A 16528-nucleotide genomic window follows, 5' to 3' on the forward strand; every position below is an offset into this window, starting at 1 on the left:
TAAATGAAACGTCTCTACCGTTGAGGATGCAGCTTGAGCAAACTTCTAACCCCCAGCACACAGAGCCAAAATGGCCCTCAAGCTTTGCTTCCTGCAGCTGCCCTCGCTCTCGGCACATCAGTAGAGAGGGAGCTGCTGCAGCAGGGGACCCCTTAGACACACTCATTTCTGGAACACAGCTGGCTGGCGCTTGTGTTCTTCTTTTATATTTGTATGTAACAGTCAATACTAAGAATAATGTTGCAAAATGTAATTTCCCAGTTGACAAGAAACACGTTGAAGGACTTTTTGTTTTGTTTCTTTAATCGCTGATGCATTTAAGACCCTGGCTCCTTGGCCACCCCAAGATTTTGATTCAGGAGGGGGTGAGGGAAGGAGGGCTGAAAGGGGCGCATTGGGAAAGGATGGTGGAATCATCTTAAGGCGGGATTTGCTTAACAAGCACACTTGGGTTTACACAGGTTGGAAGTGTACGGGGAGTTGGTTAGAAGGAGAGCTGATAAGAAGGATGGCAGTGCTAACCTCCTTCCCCCTCCTTCCGGCAACCTCCACGAGCTTCTCCTGCCCTGGACATAAAAGCATCGATCAGGTCATTTAACCTAGTTATGCTATCACTAACAAGGACACGTTAGTTGATCATTGCAATTAATGTTAAAACGGTCTTGATTTTGAAATTATTTTACCTAGATAATGAGGAGCTAATCAAATCACTTACGATATACTATTGGTAATTTGGGGTAGGACAGGTATCAGCTAAAATGTACATTTAAAATGTATTCTAAAACCTTGTTTTAGAATAGTCTGCTGTAGAGGTAATCTTTTATTCATGACATATTTCTTTTATAAGATCCTGTGCATTATTATAATACCCCACGTACACACACACAGGAGAACTCGCCGTCTCATGACCTCAGGGGTTGAAAATGATTGGGAGCTCGAGGAATTCCAAATACTCATAAAGGGGAAACTGTAAGCAAGATGAGAAACGCTTCCAGAGATGTTCTTCTACCTCCTCAGGGGCCACAGCTGACCCAGCAACCAGAACCAAACAGTCATCCCATTCCAGGGCGCCTAGCTCATTATAATCCTAGAATGACCGGTTTTATGAATATTTCCGTTCAAGCAGTAGTTGCGGAGACATGCAGCTGGCTCTGGGACGACTGTGGTGTCAAGGCAGCGAGGGGCCCTGACTTCACACCTCTCCTCCTAGACAGAAAGCCGTCAGTGTGAAGCCAGTAGGCACAGCGCTCCCTGCAACATGTAACTACAGTACCGCGCTCAGAGATACAGGGAGCGCGAATCCTATCAGCGAAGGATTCCCGGAAGAAATAATGGTGAACTAGAAAAGAAAGGGGGAAGGCACATTCCTTTGCAGCTGTACAGGCACCACAGGAAGAGGGACTGACAGAAGGCCGAGACAGTTGGAGCAGAAAGAATGAAGGGAGGTAGGTAGCTTGCCAGGTTATTTATCTAGGGCCAGACACGCACAGGCTAGCTGAGGAACCCAGAGGAGCCACTGAAAACTGGGGAGGTGGACTAGCTTAGCAGATCTGCAATTCGCAAAAACGACTAGGGTCATCCTGTGGAGAACAGACTGGGAGGGAATCAAGAGCGGACGTGAGGCCGCAACCTCAGTCATCCAGATGAGACGCAATGGTGGACCTCACGGGGATTGTAACCATGGGACGCAGAAGCGTGGAGGGATTTGGGAGTCACAGTCCCCAAGACAAAATAATAGACTGGACAGGGAGAGATGAGGAAGCAGTTAAATTTCTGGCTCAGGATCCGGCTGGAAAATGGAGTCTTTCAGAGCCAGAAAGAGGAGGATTTGGGGAGGAAACGATTGACTCGCAAGGCTTGAATTAGAATGTCTTCAACCATTAAATCTCCTCTTAGGCAAAATCTCCTCTTAGGCAGTAGGTCTTTCTGTTTCAGTAAATCATCTGGAGGCGGATTCCTGCCATACTGTTTTGATACACGGGACTGTCAACTCTGAAACCTTTACTTGAAATCGGCCCGTGAAGGAGCTGAACTGAAGTCAGTAGCCCTGCCTAAAAGAACGCGTTTCCCCACCAAATCACTGCTCTATAAAATCTGAAACCAAGGGTGATGCTGAGAAATGGGCTTTTCAAAGGGCCAAAGTCACAGAGGGGCCCTGCCCAAGCAGGTTTATCAACAAGAAAGAGCGCTGTCCTCTTGACGGCAGGACGAAATGAAGTGGGGGAGACCCCCGCAGGTAATGATATATATACTGAGGTTGCAAATTACAGTTGGGTTTTGTCATACTTGCCTTTGTAGTTTTGACTTTACTGCCACTGCTACAGGACCAGCCTGAGTGATCTGGCAGCACTTTGCAATCCTCTCCTTCCAAACAAGGATTCATGTGACACCACCATTTCTGAATCACAATGGAAGCTGGAAGACAAAGCCAAATAAGATTTGGGACATTGTTTCTTCCTCCAAATACAGGTAACATAAGGCTCAACAATGATGAGTACACTGGCTTCCAAGGTCGCTTATGGTGAAATCTTGTGAGTAAAGAATCCAGTCAGCCGTATACGGTACAGAAACAGATTATTTCTTATTATGCACTTGGCTAACCGATGATGATGTAGTTAGTGAGATCTCGCACGGTGCAGTACGCCCGCCCGGGGTTTGAATTTGGCTGTGCTACCTTTTTTGAAAGACCTTGGACTAGCTTTTTTACCCTCAGCTTCAGTTTCTTCATCTGTACGATGGGAATAAAAACAGAGCCTTGCCAGAAGGGGGCAAGAGCATAAAGCCAATCCGTGTGAAGGTCTTGGCTGACTGTGGACCAGTCACTGTGTGGTCAGAAAATGTTCACTATTATCGTGGTCTCCGTCTCTGGTTGCAGGTTATAATGGTGGACGCGGATACTGCGGTTGTGTTTGATACTCTTTGTTTTCAACAGCAAAGACTAAGGACAGTCAACAACATTTTCAGCACACAGGGTGCCTCATCTCTCCACGCCATTCCAGCAAGGTGAGTGACCACTTGAGTCAACTACTAGACGCAAGTTAAGATGGGCGGGGCGGGCCACCCCCTCACATGCCTCCATTCTCGACTAGTCAGTCAGCTTACCTGTGAATTCCCTTTCCTCTTCATCTCCCCATCCCCACAGCAGTCTGCCAATAAAATGACTGATGTTTTAAGCCCCTGAATCAGAAACTAGTACCCCAGATCTCCGCGTTTGCAGGCAGATGAAGAGAAGTTAAGAAAAAACCATCACCTTGATGGTTATTCCCATAGATTTCAAAGGACGAAAAAGATTGTGATTGACTGATTTTTAAAGGTGAACCCCCACCCTGCAGGCTGGTATAGGACAAAGCTCCAAAGCTGGGGATAGTATGTGTGGATTGGGGGTGGAGGTAGTTTAGCCTTGTTGTTTTTCTCTTTTCTGGGTCGAAACAGTAACACGTTGACTAAAAAAAAAAAAAAAAAAAAAAAAAAGTACATGTGAAAACGAAATGAAATCAGTATCTCTCAAAGATATCTGCACTCCCATTTTCACTGCAGCATTATTTATAATAGCCAAGACAGGGAAACAACCTAAGTGTCCACTGATGTATGGATGAAGAAATGTGGTATATAATATATATATATATATATATATATATATATATATATATACATACACCAATGGATTTTACCACTGCCTCAGAAGTCTGAAACTAAAGTTCAAGAAAAAGCAGGCATCCACGGGCCCACCTTGGAGAACTCCAGACCACCACCCTAAAGTAAGTGACACCAATTTTATGACTTCCCAGTGGCTAGAAAAGTTAGGTTTACACTACACTGCAGTCTATTAAAGGTGCAGTAGCCTTATATCTAAAAAAAAAAAAACTCGGTGTACCTACTGTAATTAATAAATATTTTATTGCTCAATGTACCTACTGTAATTAATAAATATTTTATTGCTCAAAATTGCTAACCATCACCTGAGCATTTAGCGAGTCACATTCTTTTTGCCAGGGGAGGGTTTGAAATACTGCAAGAACTACCAAAATGTGACACAAATACACCAAGTAAGCAAAGGCGGTTGGAAAAGGGGCACTGATAGACCACTGCCTCAAACCCTCAGTTTGTAAGAACGCAGTATCTGAAGTACAATGAAATGAGGTATGACTGTAAATCCTAAGAGCTACTTTTTCTCGAGTGCAGGACAACATCGCCAGATGTCCTGCCTGCATTTGCTAATTTCAAATTCACTACAACTCTGAGGTTCAAAGTGGTTATTGTTTTTTTTCTGCATTTTACCGAGAGCAGAAAACTGAGGTCTGGTGGTATTAAATGAGTTGCCCAGAGTCACCCTTTTTCCAAGTAGCCAAGCAGCATTTGAACAGAGGCAATCTAACAAACACTGCTGCCAACACTTAATACGTACCCACTCCCTCCCAGCAGCCCTCCCAGCAGAGATCTCTACTAGAGGCAATGACAAAAGTAGGTAACGGAGGAAGCCAGTGCATGCAAAACTCTTCTGTCAGGCAAATGCGATGTGGCAGGATGAGGGCATAGGATTGTTCCACTATTGGCTGAAGTAACCAGATACTGTATTTTCTCCACATGTAGCCACCGTTCCAGATTCGGGCCAAATACTGAGCTATGTATCCAGCGAGTCCCATCCAAACCAACAGTACATGAGTCAGGCAGATTCGTGATCTAGAATAACCAAGTGCTATTTAAATCAGGAAGTGCCAACACGGAGAAAGGCACGCAGCTAAATGGGTTATTTATTTTGCCAGAGACTTGACACTGCACTTGAGCGGACGGACACCCTGGGGCCACGTCTGACCAAACGTCTGACCAAGTTACGTTCTTTTCAGCCCCCGACCTCACAGCGGTTTCACCTGAAAATTGTATGGAGCTGTGTCATTTTCAAGGCGCTTTTATGTACTGTTCCCTTGTGATGGTCCCAAGAACCTTCAGAAGCAAGAAGGGGAGGCAGAGGGTTCCGGATACAAAAACCAGAGCTTTCCACAGAGTGAGTAGTACTGGGATCGAGACTCCGTATCCATCAGTCTTTCTACTTGTACCACAATTTGCAGTAATCGTTTAGATTAATAAGTGCTACACAAAACTGACCATCTTCATTCACAGGGCCGACCAGTCATTCATTATTTTCTGAGTACCTTAGTTTGGTCCCAAGTAGATATAAAGATAAACAAGAGGTGGTTCCCAGCCCTCAACTGAAAATGCCAGCTGCAGAACTGGAAAAGTTAGCTAAACGTTGCCAGAGCTCAGTTACATTTGCACAGAGTTAAAAGTGAATCTGAGGTACTTTTTAAAAAGCCTTTAAAACTGTTCCTTAGACAAACTTTCTTCCACTCAGCAGTGGAAACCTACGTACTCTTGACAGGTATCAGAGCTACATGGATGATTCAGAAAGAACCTTTGACAGATGGCTAGTGATCTGTCCAGGTGAAGGCAGGAGGGGCAGTGAACGGCCACCTGGAAGCCAGGAGACCCACGTGGCTCAAGTGAGGGGTCAGCAGGGTAACAGTGGACGTTCAGCTGAGAAAGGTGGTCTGGGAAGCAAACTTGAGGGACTGTCAAGGACAATTCAGGACTTGATTCTCTAAGCAGTGGGAAGCCATGGAAAGTTTCTGAGCACGGTAGTGCCACAAGCCAGGAAAACCTATGTCCCTAGAAGGGTGAGTCTGGCAGGGACGATGAAAGAATTTAGAAGGAAAAGGTGGCTGACAGGGAAGACCAACTGAGGTGTGAGTGAGGGGAGAAATCTGGGACTAAAACTCCCCGCAGAGGAAATAGATTGAATCCGATATTATCTCAGCTTCACAGAGGAGAAACGCTAGTACCTTCTCACTGGACTCAGGGGGATCTGAAAGAATCCTGATGCCAAATCTAGAAAAGGAGCTGGAGGTGGGGAAAACGATGGATTCAGGCTTTCATCACAGAAAAATGTGCCAATTCTCAACTACAGCATTGCCTAGTATTTTGTTTAAGGATTTAAGTGTAATAATGTATTTAAATAAATACAAGAAGGAAGCATACGCAGTCAAGCCCTTTGGAAACTATTTACCACTGTCCTTTCATTTCGTTGGGAAATACGGAGCGAAGGAGACAGATTCACAATAGACGCCTGAAAATAGCAGGCTGCCCTGGAATTTCAAATATTTCTAGTTGTAAAAAAGACATCAGGTTCATATTTGATAGAATACATTGAGTGAGGAGCCCTAGAAGTAGACACTTTATCCAGGTAACGTTTCTTTGTGAAAGACTTAATCGCAAACGTTCTTTCAGAAAAGGAGACATGATAAGAGCCATCCCGGTAGCCAAAATACAAGTTTCAAATTCCTTTATGAGTTAAGGATTGGCTAAGGAAGTCCCAGCTAAACTGCAAACCAACAGAGCGTTTGACCCGACAATGACTAAGGTGATTAAACAGCCCGGACGTTTCAGCTCTGAGTGCATACGGAGTAGGGCTATGAGCTGAGACAAAGGACTCAGAAGTAGAAGTAGGGTTCTATTAAAATAACTCATGAGAACATCTGCCCACTTAACTGAGTTTTGCCTCCACAGGAAAATAAGTTTGTAGGAGGCATACATGGTTTTTTCCCTGGTGCCAAATACCATAATATACTTGACATGACAAAGTGTCTTGTCACTTCTATTTTTGAAATGAAATTCTTAAAAAAGCCCCCTGCCTTAGGAAAATACAAAATATCCTTATCTGTCTGTCTATCTCCAAGCTGCCGAGCTCTAACGCATTTCTAGCTTTACGCAGAAACGAACTTTAAAAAAGACGGGCAACTAGTACTTTCTATAAGGTTGATTTTTAGGTGAAAATGTAAGGTGACAAAGAAGCTACTGTGCTCCTGGTGCATTTTCTTTACTCTCTGTTGTATGAAATAGATGGAGGGTTTTTGTTTCTAGCCCTCGTCCCAAATAAATACCACTCTATTAAATAAAACACAGTATGTATTTATATAGCTATTTAGATAAGCCCGCCTTCGAATAAGACCAACAGGCTCACTTCTCAACAGCTGGCATCTCCTTTGTGGACTTAGTGTGGTTGTATTTACAGAGAGTTAAGGCTTTTCTAAAGAAGAGTGTATTTTTACCCTGAACCTACGGACAGAGAGATTGAGAGCACATCTTCGGGGAATAGGTATCATCTGGAAAACGGAAACAGTCACAAGCATAGGTTCTGAGGTTTTAACGTATCGTATCTTTAGCTATTTTGCTCTCACCCCTGTTATTTCAAGACACTCACTGTGTTCTTTAAAAATTAAGCCATTTATTAACTTTTAAGATAGGTGGAAAGCCCTGCCACTTTATATTTCTGGTTATTCAAAGAAAAGAAGCCATTCCAACCTGACCCAGGTAACATGCATAAAAGCAGTAGTGAGAGGACTATAATTTTTTTAAGGAAACTTCTCCTTGTTCCCACACTTCACAAATGACACAGGAGTGTTATCTGCACAGAGTACGGCGGGAGGCTGGGGCTGAGGATGTACAGACTCCTCTTCTGTGATCTAGGTTTGTCTTCCCCGCTAAAGGACCTCTAGCACAAGCACACGCACACGCACACGCACATTTGGCAGAGACCGCTAAGGCAGGGTCTCTCGACCTACGTTTGGGACCAGATCATTCTTTATTGGGGGTGTATATCCTGTGCATTCACCAAGGATATTCAGCAGCATCCCTGGCCTCTACCTGCTAGATGCCAGTAGCACCCTCTCCCCCAGCATAACAACCACAAGTGTCACCAGACATGGTCAAATGTCCCCCGGGGTGCAGGGAGAAAATCACGCCCCGGCTGAGCAACACTGGTCTGTGGTTATCTGTTTATCTATGGTGATGACTTAGGTGTACTCGGCCCAACATGAGAGGCTATGCTAGATCATCAGACCTCGTCAAAGCTCTGGCTGGTGAAACTGACACTAATTCACGGTAAATATCGTCATGCCACCTCTATTCCATGGCTTCCGTCCTCCCTCCACTGTGGGCGCTTCCACAAGTGTAAGCTTTGTATCTCTCTTTCACACACACAAATCCTGGCTAATCTTGGGCTCACTATGCTGACAGTCTATGTGACCTTTCAGATTCAGAGATCACATTTTTCCTGCTCAGAAACCTCAGGGTATTTTATATGCACTTGGTTCCTAGCACTTCGTACCCTTTCTTATCGGCAGAGTCTGCTTCATCCATTCTCCTTGAATACAAATTCCCAGAAGGCAGGCAGTAAGCCCTAAAATTTGATTTGCTCTAAGGCCTTTAATATCACAGGCTCTGTTTACATCTCTGGCTTTGTATTCTACCATTTCTGAGCCAGAGGAGCTGATTCCGCTTCCCAAGGTTGTCCCCTTCATTCTCAGGTGCTCTACACGCCTGCCCTCCCTAGCTCCCTCCTACCTGGGAAAGTCAGACCGATGGCTTCTCATGGGCACCACCGCTGACCCCTCGTCTGCTTTCTCCATGAGCCCTCCATTTACTAGAGTTTAATTACCAGTCTTTCCGAGTAAACTCTGGGCTCCTTGAAAGCACGACCTGAGTCTAATGGTTATGCTACCCTCCAGCATCTAGGACATGCCAGGCACAAACGTGCTAAATTAAAACTTGAACAAACATACGCAAGGGGCATGTCCTTCCAACTTCCAAAGTACTTTTTGTAAAGGATACCTTCATTGTCATTTACCTGATCAACACTGAGAAGAACTCAGAAAAATGCTTCGTCTGCCAGGTGGCACAGAGAACACAACTGGTAAGAAGACCGTGTGAACTCGCAACTTAAAGACGGACCCTGCATCTCCCCACACAATCCATAAAGCCATGAAAGACGTCTGCGATACACACAGTAACTCTTGTCCTTAAATAAGCGAAATCCGACATCTCAGAAAAGATATTTGGGCATCATCAAAAGGAAAAAATACATAGCTTTAAAAAGTAACTAACTGTCTTCCATTCCTAGGCTTTCATCTTATTCACTTTTTTTAAAACCGATGTTTAGACAGCATTCACTCTGACAAAATAAAGTTTCATTGTACTACACATTTATTTCACCTTATCCTAAAACGACTCAGCATTATCTCTTGATAAATGTGTAGAATACGGTTCCTACCACAAAACAGCCTTGTCTAGGCCAGTAGACGAGTCAAAAGCAAGAATGCTTAACAGCTAAATAGTTTCTGTTTTAGGATCCAAGTAATCATAGCTTTAATCAAATAATTCCCCATCCCTTCTCCCAAATCCCAAATGTGTATTACAGACACATTTCAATAATTCAGGGGGACTTCATAAGTTATTTATAACAAGAAAGCCTGATGGGAGAGAAAAAAAAAAAAAGCTATTTTTTCCTCCCTTTTTAACTAGTAAAAGCTATGATTTTATGGAAAAGCAACAAAAAACACCAGATAAGTATCTGTGGTGTGGATTAACAAAAATGCATAAAGATAGTCCAGTGTCTATACCAACATTAATAAGTGCCCCCCCACGTCTTCTCGCCTTGGTTCTAATTTAAATGTAAATTCAAGTACATTTTATATTTTAGATCCTCTCTATTCTTAGTGACAAATAAGATAAAAGGAACCTATCAGCAGAGACTAGGTCTTCCCACATGCCAATTAGCAGCATGATACTGCATAATTATTATGGGATAAAGATTAAGCAGGTAAAGCTAAAAAGCCCTAATCAAAACATGTTCAGATAAGGAACAGATGATCAGGGAGACATGAAAACAGACATACACCCTAACTAGAGCCTAAACTACAACTGCCTACGCCTCCTCTGTGACTTTGAGCCAATCAACATTGACTGAGCACCGACTATTTGCCAAAGCAATGCTAGCGCAGGGAACACGAATATGAAGACACAATTACAATCCCATCTTTCAGGCTTTTGCTATGCTCTGGCCACCAAATGTTGCACTGAAGTTACAGATTTACGTAAAGCTTCTCCCGCACTACCCAATATAGACGCTTCTAGTCACAAGTTCCCATGTAAATTTACACTAGTCACATCTCAAATGCTCAAGGGCCACCTGTGCTTAGCAGCAACCAATCATACTGCACACATATACATCATGCCATATAGACAGGGAGGTATATAGGAAGAACATTTGCATCATCACAGAAATTCTACCGTACAGACTCTGCTCCGACACCAAATAATTGGTCTCCATCATTTACTGATCCTCTGCACTAGGGAAATCATGGACCCTGTGAGCGTGTTTCCTTTGCCACAGACACAACCGAAATGTCTTTCAGTAGAAGAACAGCTAAATAAATTATAACCTGTCCAATATAATGGATGCTGTGGAGCGATTAAAAAAACAGGTCGGGCTTCCCTGGTGGCGCAGTGGTTGAGAGTCCGCCTGCCGATGCAGGGGACACGGGTTCGTTCCCCGGTCTGGGAAGATCCCACATGCCGCGGAGCGGCTGGGCCCGTGAACCATGGCCGCTGGGCCTGCGCGTCCGGAGCCTGTGCTCCGCAACGGGAGAGGCCACAACAGTGAGGGCCCGCGTACCGCAAAAAAAAAAAAAAAAACAAACAGGTCGATAGATACTAGCACACAAAGAGCTCCACAACCTAATACTAATAGGAATAATGCACATTGGATTAAGAAATAACCAGAGTGATAGCCGTTTGTGTAAAACACATTCATACTGAAATCTACCACATTTTCTACAGACATGTCTTAAATACACAAGTATGTGGAAAATATATTGACCAAACCCACAGGGTACCCATAGGGTAGAGGCCAAAAGGGATTTCTCCCATATACAAAATTTAAAACAAGCCAGTGTTTGATAAGGTATTAGTGTTTCCTTTACTAAGAGACAGATGCTAATAGGAACTATTACCCTATCTGTACTTTCCAGGCATCGATAAAAGTGCTTTGAGTATTGTAAAACATTATTTAGATATCTAAGAGTTTTATATCCAAATATTCTAAACTAGAGAGTATAAATACAGTTTGTTATGATTCGTGAGCTCCTGTAGAAATTTTAAATATACAGAGGCGATGTTGGTTCTGGATAAAATGGCAGAATAGGAAGACCCTGAGCTCACACACCAAAACTACAAATACCTACAGAACAACGATTTCTGAGCATGACCTAGAGACTAGGAGAGACTAGGAGAACATATTTCTACAACTAAGGCTATAAAGAAAAGGCCACATCCAAACAGGTACGAAGGGCAGAGATGTGGTCTAGTCAGGACCCACACCCCTGGTGCGGGGACCCACAAGCAGGAGGGATATCACAACCATGAAGCTCCCTGCTGAGGGGGCAAAGGGTCCGAGCCCCACATCAACTGCCCCAGCCCGGGGGTCCTGCACCAGGAAGATGAGCGCTTAGAACATCTGGCCTTGAAAACTAGTGGAGCTTACGTCTAGGAGAGCTGGAGGAATGGAGAAAACTGAGACTCCACTCTTGAAGGCTTCACACACAAACTCACTTGCTCCAACTCCCAGTACGGAGGCACGAGCTTGCAAAGTGCCTGTGTGACACAAGAAGGAAATTCATCGACTAAATTTAGGACTCATGCGAGAGGGGCAGGGATCCGGTGGAACTTCCTCCAGGGACAGAAGTGCTGGCAGGAACCCTTTTTTTTTTTTTTTAACTCTCCTTTTACCTAGCTTGCCCAGCACTGATGTGCACCATTTCCGTAACTCTCCATCTACCTAGCTAACACTGTGTGCCCCACCCCGGCGTTCCCCTAAGACCTTACCCAGCTGTGATCAGTCCCTCCAAAGTAGCTCCTGCCCTACCTGCTGGGCCACCTCAGCCGTTACCAGTGCCCCTGCAAAATGGTTCTTGCCCCCTTCCCCACCCAGTGGCTTGGGCGGCACTGGTGTCCCTCCAAAGCAGCTCCCGTTCGGAGAGCTCTGCACACCAGCAGTCCCACAAGAGTCATAGTTGTGCCAGAGACGAGTTCTACACATCAACGTGCCCCATAACATTCCTGGCCAACCCATGCAACCAGCCAGCCTGGGGGTCAGCCCTGCCCACCAACCAGTGTGTCTGTAGCAATCAAGACTCAACCATAAAAGGAGGGTGCATACAGCCCACACCGGTGATACCTCTGGAGCACCTGGCTCTGGTGACCAAGGGTGACTGTGCCACTGGGCCCCACAGGGCACCTTGTACATAAGGCCACTCGTTCAAGACCGGGAGACATAGCTGACATACCTCATATATGTAGTTAGCCAAAATGAGGAGACAAAGAAACACCTTCCAAATGGAAATAAACAGGAAAAAAACACAGAAAAAGAACTAAATGAAATGGAGGTAACCGATTTACCAGCTAAAGAGTTTAAAGTAATAGTCATAAAGACACTCACTGAACAAAGGAGAAGAATGAATGAACTCAGAACTTCAAAAAAGGGATAGAACTTCAAAAAAACATCAGAACTAAAGAATACGGTAACTTCTACTCAATACTCCGTAATGGCCTGTATGGGAAAAGTATCTAAAAAAGAGTGGATGTATGTATATGTATAACTGATTCACTTTGCTGTACATCTGAAACTAACACAACATTGTAAATCAACTAGACTCTGATTAAAAATACATATATACAGTAACTTAAATGAAAAATACACTAAAGGGAATCAACAGCAGATGTAGCAATACTTAGAATAGACTCTAAAACAAAAACTGTAAACAGAGACAAAGAAGGACATTACCTAATAGTAAAGGGATCAATCCAACAAGGTATAATGCTCATAAATATCTATGCACCCAACAGAGGAGCACCTAAACACATAAAGTAAATATTAACAAATATAAAGGTAGAACTTGACGGGTATAATAGGAGGACGTGAACACCCCACTTACACCAATGGACATACCATCCAGACAAAAAATCAATAATGAAACATTGGCCTCAAGTGACATATTAGATCAGATAACCTTGATAGATACAGTCCACCAAAAAAAAAAGCACACAAAAAAAGTCAACTCAAGATGGATTAAAGACCTAAATGTAAGACCCGACACTATAAAACTCTTAGAGGAAAACATAGGCAGAACACTCTTTGACACAGATCACAGCAATATCTTTTTCGATCCGTCTCCCAGAGTAATGGGAATAAAAACAAAAATAAACAAATGGGACCTAATTAAACTCAAAAGCATTTGCACAGCAAAGGAAACCATAAACAAAATGAAAAGAGAACCCACAGAATGGGAGAAAATATTTGCAAATGATTCGACCAACAAAGGATTAGTCTCCAAAATTTACAAAGAGCTCATGTGACTCAGTATCAAAAAAAACAACCCAATCAAAGGATGGGCAGAAGACCTAAATAGACATTTCTCCAAAGGAGACATCCCGAAGGCCAAGAGGCACGTGAAAAGCTGCTCAACATCACTAATTACTAGAGAAATGCAAATCAAAATTATGAGATATCACCTCACACCGGTCAGAATGGCCATCATCAAAATATCTGCAAACGATAAATGCTGTAGAGGGGGTGGAGAAAAGGGAACCCTCCTACACTGTTGGTGGGAATGTAAATTGGTAGAGCCACTATGGAAAACCATATTGAGGTTCCTTACAAACGGAAAAAGAGAGCTGCCATATGTTCCGGCTCTCCCACTCCTGGGCATATATCCAGAGAAAAGCATGGTTCAAAAGGATACGGCACCCAAGGTTCTTTGCAGCACTGTTTACAGTAGCCAAGACATGGAAGCAAACCTAAATGTCCATCAACAGATGAATGGATAAAGAAGATGTGGTACATATAGACAATGGAATATTACTCAGCCATTAAGAAGAATGAAATAATGCCATTTGCAGCAACATGGATGGACCTGGAGATTATCATATTAAGTGAAGTAAGTCAGAAAGAGAAAGACAAATATCATATAATATCACTTATATATGGAATCTAAGAAAACAGATACAAATGAACTTATTTACAAAACACAAACAGAATCACAGACTTAGAGAATGAACTTATAGATACTGGGGGGAAGGGTAGGGGGAGGGATAGGTTGGGAGTTTAGGCTTGACATGTACACACCTCTATATTTAAAATAGATAACCAACAAGGACCTACTGTATAGCAGCAGGGAACTCTGCTCCGTACTCTGTAATAAGCTAAATGGGAAAAGAATTTGAAAAGGAGTAGAAACATGTATATGTATAACTGAATCACTTTGCTATACACCTGAAACTAACACAACACTGTTAATCAACTGCACTCCAGTATAAAATAAACAGTTTCCTATAAAAGCAGAAAAAACACATACATTTCAAGAGTACATGGAACATTCTCCAGGATAGATCACATTATGCCATAACACAAGTCTCAATAAGTTTAAGACGAGTGAAATCAAGCACTTTCAACCACCCACAGAGGTATGAAACGAGAAATCAAATTACAAAAAGAAACCTGGATAAAACACAAATGTGGGGAGACTAAACAACATGTTACCAAAAAACCAATTCGTCAGTGAAGAAATCAAAGAGGAAATCAGAAACTATCTCGAAACAAATAAAAATAAAATACAATTTTCCAGAATCTATAGGACGCGGTGAATGTAGTTCTAAGAGGGAAATTTAGTGATACAGGCGTACCTCAAGAAACAAGAAAAATCTCAAACAACCTAACTTACCATCTAAATGAATTAGAAGAAGAGGAACAAAGAAAGCCCAAAGTCAGCAGAAGGAAGGAAATAATAAATATTAGAGCAGAAATAAATGAAATAGAGACTAAAAAGAAAATAGACAAGATCAATGAAACTAAGAGCTTGTTCTTTGAAAATATAAACAAAATTGATTAACATTTAGCCATACTCATCAAGCAAAAAAAAGAAAGGGCCCAAATAAATAAGATCAGAAATGAAAGAGAAGTTACAACCAACACCACAGAAATACAAAGAATCATAAGAGGTCAGGAGAAATAATTATATACCAACAAACTGAACAACCTCAAAGAAATAGATAAACTCCTAGAAACATACATTCTTCTAAGACAATCAGGAAGAAATAGAAAATCTGAACAAATCGATTACTAGTATTGAAATTGAATCAATAATCCAAAAGCTCACAACAGGATACCAAGGGGGAAGGGGGGGTTGGGAAGAATTGGGAGATTGGGATTGACATATATACACTATCAATACCAAGTATAAAACATAACTAATGAGAACCTACTATATGGCACAGGGAACTCTACTTCACGCTCTGCAGTGACCTAAGTGGGCAGGAAATCCACAAATGAGGGGATACGTGTACACATATAGATGATTCACTTTGCTGTACAGCAGAAACTGACACAGCAGTGTAAAGCAAGTATACTCCAAAAAACAAAACAAAAAAACCCTTCACAACAAAGTCTAGGACCAGATGTCTTCAGAGATGAATTCTATAAAACATTTAAAGAAGAGTTAATACTTACCCTTTTCAAATTATTCCCAAAAGTTAAAGAGGAAGGAATGCTTCCAAACTCATTATCCTTATACTAAAACTATAGACAAAGACTGTACACCAAAAAAAGAAAAAAAAAAAAAAAAAAAAAAAAAAATACAATTACTGGCCAACATCCCTGATGAAGACAGAAGCAAAAAACCTCAACAAAATATTAGCAAACCTAATTCAACAGTACATTAAAAAGACCGTATGCCATGATCAAGTGGGATTTATTCCAGGAATTCAAGGATGGTTCAATATCTGCAAATCAATCAATGGGATGCACCACATTTACAAAATAAAGGAGAAAATCATACAGTCATCTCAATAGATAAAGAAAAAGCACTTGGCAAAATTCAACATCCAGTTATGATTAAAAGCTCTCAACAAAGTGAGTATAGAGGGAATGTACCTCAACATAATAAAGGCCATATACAATAAACCCACAGTTAACATCACACTCAATGGTGAAATGCTGAAAGCTTTTCCTCTAAGATGAGGAACAAGACAAGGATCCCTACCATCACGACTTTTACTCAACACAGGGTGGGAAGTCCTAGCCACAACAATCAGACAAGAGAAAGAAATAAAAGTTATCCAAATTAGAAAAAAAAGAAGTAAAACTGTCACTGTTTGCAGATGACATGATCGTATATATTAAAAAAACCTTAAAGACGCCACCAAAAACTATTAAAACTGGTAAGTGGATTCAGTAAAGTTGCAGGATACAAAAATCAATATACATAAATCTATTGTATTTCCATAAACTCATAACAAACTAAGAAAAATTAAGAAAACAATCACGTGTGGGATAAGCTAACCCTTATACAGTGTTGTTGGGAATTTAAATTGGTGCAGCCACTATGGAAGACAGTATGGAGATTCCTCAAAATACTAGAAGTAGAATTACCATATGATCCAGTAGCTACCCCACTTCTGGCTCTCTACCCAAAGAATACAAAAACACTAACTGGAAAAGAAATATGCACCTCTATGTTCACTGCAGCATTATTTACAATAGCCAATGTATGGAAACAATCTAACTGCCCAGCAACAGATGAATGGATAAAGAAGATGTGGTGTATATATATATATATATATATATATATATATATATATATAT

General features: G+C 42.0%; 1 protein-coding gene across 1 annotated transcript in view; it reads right to left on the reverse strand.

Annotated features, from left to right (window-relative positions):
* Positions 1-910: 910 nt before the first annotated feature.
* Positions 911-16528, reverse strand: part of TAFA4 (TAFA chemokine like family member 4) — a 140503-nt gene continuing 124885 nt past the window's right edge. The window contains exons 4-5 of the mRNA XM_007447672.1: positions 2291-2415; positions 911-1087 (exon numbers count right to left, since the gene is read on the reverse strand). Coding sequence (XP_007447734.1) covers positions 911-1087; positions 2291-2415 — 302 coding nt within the window. The remainder of the gene's footprint in view (positions 1088-2290; positions 2416-16528) is intronic.

This window comes from Lipotes vexillifer, unplaced genomic scaffold, assembly GCF_000442215.2.
Source record: "Lipotes vexillifer unplaced genomic scaffold, Lipotes_vexillifer_v1.1 scaffold1008, whole genome shotgun sequence".
NCBI classification, from domain to species: Eukaryota; Metazoa; Chordata; class Mammalia; order Artiodactyla; family Lipotidae; genus Lipotes; species Lipotes vexillifer.